This window comes from Pan troglodytes, chromosome 15 (assembly GCF_028858775.2).
Source record: "Pan troglodytes isolate AG18354 chromosome 15, NHGRI_mPanTro3-v2.0_pri, whole genome shotgun sequence".
Lineage (NCBI taxonomy): Eukaryota > Metazoa > Chordata > Mammalia > Primates > Hominidae > Pan > Pan troglodytes.
The window spans coordinates 36067428-36075436 of record NC_072413.2 but is presented as its reverse complement, the minus strand read 5'-3'; the positions used below and the strand labels follow the sequence as shown (position 1 = coordinate 36075436).

The window sequence follows — 8009 nt, the reverse complement described above, 5'->3', positions numbered from 1 at the left end:
TGACCAGTATACATATTGTTTAAAGGAAAAGAGAAGGGTTGTACTTGAGTTCAGTTTTTTATAGTCATCGGTTTGTTTATTTTTTAATCTGTATACTGTTTAATACACTGTCAGCAAGGATTGATGAAAAGGTCAATGACACTTTTTCTACAATGTATAGTATTATTTCAAAAAGAATTAAAGAAAATATTTTAAATGTTAAGAAACATTCCTATTTAATTCCTTAAGAAACATTTTCCTTCAGATTCTGCAACCTTGGAAAAATTCAGTTCTCGAGGTATTCCAAACATGCAGCAAATGATATATGTTTTATAATTAATGTATAACAAACATTTTATTAAAATGCATAGAAGGTTATATGGAAGACTAAGCATAACGAATACAATAATGAAAATGGTAGAACCTTTTATACAACAAATACGTTTCCGTTTCAGAGAGAACAGCTGTGTAAACTACTATAGCAACCACAGTCTATGTAATCATATAACTGAGGCATAGTCTTCAAGATCAAGTGCTTGGTTATAGTCAGCCATAGCTTCCTCAATCAGACCTATTTTACCACGAACTTTTGCTCTAAAATTATATACTAGAGCATCATTAGGCTTCAAAGACAGAGCTGCAAAAGAAAAAAAATCAAGATATATTTAAGTTGGCACTCAAAAAATAGTCTCTTTTTTTACAAAATAAAAAATTGGATAAGGACTTTTAAAAAAATTAACTCAATGGATGAAATCAAGAACTTTAATACTTTTAATTTGAAAACACTTTTCTTCAAACAGAACTATTTAGTTAAATTAAAAATATTGAAGCTTTCTAAGCAAACTAACTTGGGGAAACACAGTACAATGTCTTTCTTTGAAAGGTTGGCATTGTTTGTGTATAGTTTTGTAATAATTCCCTATATCTCAGTTTACCTCAGCTTTAAGTTAAGACATTACATAAAGGAACCTATATCGATTATATTAAGGACATGATATCTAAAAACACTAATTCTTATGTAAGTTTATCTAAATAAATAGACCTAATGATTTTCTTCTTTTGTAGCCTAAAAATAATCACTTCAACCACTGTAATCTTACCAGAATAATTACCAAAAGTGTACCTTTATTAAGGTCTTCCTCAGCTAGTTCATATTGCTTTAAGCAGTAGTAGAAATGTGCTCTATTAAAATATACTGCAGCCCAAAAGGGACAGCTTTCAATTACATTTGCAAAATCTTCTTTTGCTTCTTCATATTTCTTTAATATTGTATTTGTAATAGCTCGATTCATGAGAACATATTCATTTTCTGGATCAAATTTTAAAGCTTTTGAGAAGTAGTCACTGGCCTACAAAATATGAAGATAATGATATATTTTAATTGGCAACTTACTATACAGAAATTTGAAGCACTTTTACTCTTAATTTTAAATTAAGGCCAGTGGCATACCAAGAGGTCAACAGAAGCATTTCATCCAAGGTACAGAGGTGCATTGTCTGCAGAGAATGTAAAAAGCTAAACCCAACCAAAAGTTGACCTGCTTTTTGTTATTACCATGTGTCAGCAATTCTAGACAATGTCAACGATATAATACTCCTGTTGGCTGGGTTAAAATGCTCCCACTGGCCAGGTGCGGTGGCTCACGTCTGTAATCCCAGCACTTTGGGAGGCCAAGACGGGTGGATCACCTGAGGTCAGGAGTTTGAGACCAGCCTAGCCAACATGGGGAAACCTCATCTCTACTAAAAATACAAAAATTAGCTGGGCATGGTGGCAGGCACCTGTAATCCCAGCTACTCAGGAGGCTGAGGCAGGAGAACTGCTTGAACCTGGGAGGCAGAAGTTGCACTGAGTGGAGGTCACACCAATGCACTCCAGCCTGGGTGACAGAGCAAGACTCCATCTCAAAAAAAAAAAAAAAATCCTCCCACTGCCTCTTACCCCAAATCCCAGATCCCTATATAGAGCTAAAAAATGTTAAAGCATAAAATAGAAAAGAAGGCCACAACAACAGGATAAAATACAAATTAGAAAAGTAACACTTTGGTTTTTGTCATTGGTTCTGTTTAGGTGATGGATTACGTTTATTGATTTGCATATGTTGAACCAGCCTTGCATCCCAGGAATGAAGCCAACTTGATCATGTGTGGATAAGTTTTTTGATGTACTGGATTCAGTTTGCCAGTATTTTATTGAGGATTGTCGCATCGATGTTCATCAGGGATATTGGCCTAAAAATTTCTTTTTTTTTTTTGTTTTGTTGTGTCTCTGCCAGGTTTTGACATCAGGATGATGCTGGCCTCATAAAATGAGTTAGGGAGGATTCCCTCTCTTTCTATTGATTGGAATAGTTTCAGAAGGAATGGTACCAGCTCCTCTTTGCACCTCTGGCAGAATTCAGCTGTGAATCCATCTGGTCCTGGATTTTTTTTGGTTGGTAGGCTATTAATTACTGCCTCAATTTCAGAACTTGTTATTGGTCTATTCAGAGATTCAACTTCTTCCTGGTTTAGTCTTGGAAGGGTGTATTTGTCCAGGAATTTATCCATTTCTTCTAGATTTTCTAGTTTATTTGCATAGAGGTGTTTATAGTATTTTCTGATGGTAGTTTGTATTTCTGTGGGATTGGTGGTGTTATCCCCTTTATCTTTTTTATTCTGTCTATTTGATTCTTCTCTCTTTTCTTGTTTATTAGTCTGGCTAGCTGGAGGCATCACGCTACCTGACTTCAAACTATACTACAAGGCTACAGTAACCAGGCATGGTACTGGTACCAAAACAGATATATAGACCAATGGAACAGAACAGAGCCCTCAGAAATAACACCACACATGTAAAATCATCTGATCTTTGACAAACCTGACAAAAACAAGAAATGGGGAAAGGATTCCCTATTTAATAAATGGTGCTGGGAAAACCGGCTAGCCATATGCAGAAAGCTGAGACTGGATCCCTTCCTTCCACCTTATACAAAAATTAACTCAAGATGGATTAAAGACTTAAATGTTACACCTAAAACCATAAAAACTCTAGAAGAAAACCTAGGCGATACCATACAGGACATAGGCATGGGCAAAGACTTCATGACTAAAACACCAAAAGCAATGGCAACAAAAGCCAAAATAGATAAACGAGATCTAATTAAACTAAAGAGTGTCTGCACAGCAAAAGAAACTATCATCAGAGTGAAGAGGCAACCTACAGAATGGGAGAAAATTTTTGCAATCTATCCATCTGACAAAACGGCTAATATCCAGAATCTACAAAGAACTTAAACACATTTACAAGAAAAAAACAAACAACCCCATCAAAAAATGGGCGAAGGATATGAACAGATACTTCTCAAAAGAAGACATTTACGCAGCCAACAAACTTATGAAAAAATGCTCATCATCACTGGTCTTTAGAGAAACGCAAATCAAAACCACAATGAGACACCATCTCATGTGAGTTAGAATGGTGATCATTAAAAAGTCAGAAAACAACAGATGCTGGAGAGGATGTGGAGAAACAGGAATGCTTTTACACTGTTGGTGGGAGTGTAAATTAGTTCAACCATTGTGGAAGACAGTGTGGTGATTCCTCAAGGATCTGGAACCAGAAATACCACTTGACCCAGCAATCCCATTACTGGGTATATACCCAAAGGATTATAAATCATTCTACTATAAAGACACATGCACACGTATGTTTATTGCAGCACTGTTCACAATAGCAAAGACCAACCCAAATCCCCAACAATAATAGATTGGATAAAGCAAATGTGGCACATATACACCATGGAATACTATGCAGCCATGAAAAAGGATGGGTTCATGTCCTTTGCAGAGACATGGATGAAGCTGGAAACCATCATTCTCAGCAAAGTAACACAAGAAGAGAAAACCAAACACTGCGTGTTCTCACTCATAAGTGGGAGTTGAACAATGAGAATACATGGACACAGGGAGGGGAACATCACACACCAGGGCCTGTCAGTGGGTGGGGGAGGGATATGTAAATGATGAGTTGATGGGTGTAGCAAACCCACATGGCACATTTACACCTATGTAACAAACCTGCACGTTGTGCACAGGTACGCCAGAACTTAAAGTATAATTTTTTTAAAAAGTCAACAAGAAAAAAAAAGAAGAAAGAAAAGTAACACTTTGTGTACAAAAACAAAGTAAGAGCTCAACCACAAGGGAATTTTCAAAATAAGGTTCTAAGACATACAAAGAGAGATAAAAACTCAGTTACACCATAAAAAGGTATAAAAAAGAGAGAGGAAATATCAGCTTGTTGAAAAGACCAAAGACTCAAGATTATCCACAACTCATCTTCGATCTGAAAGGGACCCTCAAGTTAGTCTGCAAAACAGTATTGGAGTACTGGTCCAAGAACCATTTGCTAGAGCTCTGCAAGTACCAAAATTGAGAATAAACAATAAGTAACTTTTATAGCATTTTGACATGGCTATGACATCCCAGCACTTGATCACATTTCTAGTAATTTGTTTTTATTGGGTTTTAGCAATGTATATTGATTTACAATATACTAGAATTTTTTTAACTGGCCTTTCACCACAAATAGTTGAGATGCTGATTAGACATCCTGCTAATCAACTTAGAAATCTCTAACTCCCTGATGGATGAAAACCTGGCTCCTACTTTAAAACCTACCTTAAAGAGAGAGCCACTTTTCACAGTACAGCTTGCCACTCGCCAATTACTTAACACTCAACTTTTTCCCAACCAAACACAGTCTGGCTTCTATTTCCCCCTATTCCATGAATTCTGTTGTTGCTGAAGTTGCAGATGTCCTCCAGCCTAATGGACACGTTCTAGTTCTTGTCTTCCATAACATTTCTGTGGCATGGACACATTTGGTCTCTCCTTCCTTCTTAAAATTCTCTCTGTCACTGAACTATTTTCCTCTATGTTTCCCAAAGATCTGTCCTCTATTCACTTCCATCACGGGTGATATGGAACACTGATTGCACAGTGGCTGGGAGCCCAGACCATAGAGTCAGATTGCTGGGTTTACATCCTGCCTCTTCTTTGAGTGAGTTACTAAAACTCTATTTGCATCAGTTTCCTCATCTATAAAACAAAGGTAACAAATAAAACTCCACTTCCAGTGTTGATGTGAGGGTTAAGTGAACTAATATGTGACATACTGAGAACAATATGCAGAAAATAGTAAGGACTCAATCAATTATTACTTATATATCATGTTTTTCCCAGTGTCTATACATGGAGAGGGAACATCACCTTTAGGCAATACTCCATGAACTTTGCTTCCTCTTAATTAGGTAATTAGCTCAAGATGTAAAATCCATCTCATCCCTGGGACAGGTTGGGGGGAGGGGGGACAGAATTGACATCCTTCTGTGAAGAGTTTGAAGAGGATTCACTCCTGAAGAGAAGGTTGCACCCCCAGTTCTCAGAAATGAGTCAAGGGAAAGACTCCAAGCCAGGCCAAGACTTTCTTCCTAAAGTAATTTAGACTTCATTTTAATTCACCAATAAATTATCAATAAAGAAGACACAATTATACATCACAAGGCATACCTTCAATCATGTAAAAGCAAATTCTTTTTCTCAGGTAAGAGAAAAGAACTTTGAACTGTGTAACTTTCTACTATAGCTTCCAAATATATTACTTAGAAAATGAAACCTATACATTTAATGAGGTTACTTGAAGTATCAGAATATTAACTAAGAAGCAGGTAGAGGCTAAAGGTATCTACCACAACAGATGGTCTTGATTTTTTAATAATTGGTCTAATGCCCTTATGTTGTAATTAATTAAAAAGCAGATCCAGTTATTTTTTAATGTCACCTGTAGTTCATAATGTATGCAAGTAGCACATCCAACTGTGGTTTAAGATCATTAAATCACATTAAGTGGTTATCATTAAGTCACTAAAGATAAAAGAAGCCGGATTACATACATTTTTTAACCCTCTAGAGTTTATTAGATCAGATGAGGGACCCTTCCTCCTAGCCTAAGTCTTACCTCCATTATAGTAAGAAATAAGGGGATGAGGGTAGAGTGTGACAGGGAATAGAAGCCATTTTCTCTACGAAGGAGGCTCAAAGCATACTAGAATAGCTGAACACCTGTTCCCAAAGCCTGCTAGTCTCTGGAGGGAGTGTGCACTGTAAAGCTCAGGCATACAGTAAGTATATCAAGTCAAAGGATGGGACATATTTTAGATGAAATATAAGCCCAGATAATTTGTCTATACTTTGGAAGGAACAGAGTTATACTTAAAAAAAAATTTAAACTACACTTTAGATCTAACCAAATACTTTTCTACATGATGCCCATATAGTAATCAAAGACAAATGAGTGAAAAAGGTGAAGATCTCCCTTTCATGCAGATCTTAAACATCTATGGAAATAGAAAATTGCCCTGGGAATTTTATTTGCCTTGATCACATTAACTAACTACAATGCACATAAACATTTCTAGGATCCAGCCAGAGAGTGATCTGAGTTTGGTTAAGTTAGGGACAAATGATCTTTGAGCAATTGTCTTTACTGACAGGATAGATGTAAAACTGACAGGATTAGATGACATTAGCTTAAGGATGTAAGAAAGAGAAAGTTATGGTTGACTCTGACATTTCTATTCAAGTGACTTTATGGAAGATGACAACTCGAATTGAGAGAGGATTTACATGAAGAAAGCTCGGCTGAGGATAATGGATGGAGAGATCAATTCAGAATGGGCTTTAATGAACTTGTAAAATATCCAGTTTTAGCAACTCTTAAATATGGGTTAGGAGCTCAGAAGAAAGAAGGAGGGTTTCAAGTAGTGTAAGTCATGAGAATAAATGGACTTTCTGAGCAGAGAAATGTACAGATAAGAGGGCAGGGTGTGATTCCTGCCCCTTAACAGCTTACAGAGTAAGGAGATAGAGATCAACACAGAAACAACTGCATGACATAAAGCAGTATTGAATCCGTATAGAGAGAATTATATACAAAGCAAGAAAGACTCAAGATCTCATTTTGAAATTTAAAACTACAAACCTCAAATGAGGACTTAATGTTGTTACACTCTAATATGTTCATCTTACCACTTTCTAACACAATTATTTAACATTTTCTCTCTTCTCTTTAAAACTTCTAGCCATCTTGTCTTTCTTTCTTAACCGTTCACTCCCACTGTTAACTGGTGACTAATACTTGTATCCATGGAGAAGATATAATCAATAGATAGGATTACATACTATCAAAATCTACATTCAACTGTGCCCAAACCCTCTGCCTTCCCTAATGACATAATGGGTAGTGTGTTCTGCTCCCATCAAGGGCCACATCTGCAACTTCCAAACTCTTAACTTCATCAAATTCTCAAAGATTTTGATCCTAATTATCCCTGACACTCTCATTTACCGGCAATTTACTAGTTTATTCTTATTAACATTGGAGCATAAATTGGTATCTCTCATCTTAAAGACACACACACACAAAAAAAACCTCTTACCCTCAAAGTCTCAAAGACAATTAAAAAAATCACCAGGAAAAAATAGTATTTCTACAATGAAAAGTAAAATTATAACATTTCACACCACACTCACCCTGCCATGGACACCACTGGTGCTTACACACCCAGCCCAGTGGTCTAAAGATTGACCTTCCCAGCCTACCGCCCTCACTGCCAGTGCCTATGTGCCCTGCCAGGAGTGCAAAGACTGGCCGCCCAGGAAAAACCACTGCCTGCAATGGCCCCCATGTGCTACCTCAGGGCCTGAGGACTGGACTGCCTGGCATCACCATTTCCAGCAAAGCTTCACCACAGTGTCCACAAATAACCACAGCCTAAGCCACCAAGGAACTCACAGACACCACTGATGTTGATTACAGATGAAGTAATCATATGGAGACCATAATACTCTCTGGTGCCCACCCAGAACCAAAGCCAAAGTACCCTATTCAACTCACTTTATAGATATATCTACAGAAAAAAGTCTTTCCCTATGGAAGCTACTTAATAAAATTGGAAGAAGTGATGGTTACACCAGATGAGCAGATA

General features: G+C 37.0%; 1 protein-coding gene across 2 annotated transcripts in view; it reads right to left on the bottom strand.

The window, feature by feature from the left end:
* Positions 1–307: 307 nt before the first annotated feature.
* TTC6 (tetratricopeptide repeat domain 6) overlaps positions 308–8009 on the bottom strand; it is a 248209-nt gene continuing 240507 nt past the window's right edge. For both annotated transcript variants that reach the window (XM_054665996.2, XM_054665997.2), the window contains 2 exons: positions 1103–1328; positions 308–616 (listed from right to left, as the gene is read on the bottom strand). In XM_054665996.2, coding sequence (XP_054521971.2) covers positions 480–616; positions 1103–1328 — 363 coding nt within the window. In that variant the 3' untranslated portion in view covers positions 308–479. The remainder of the gene's footprint in view (positions 617–1102; positions 1329–8009) is intronic.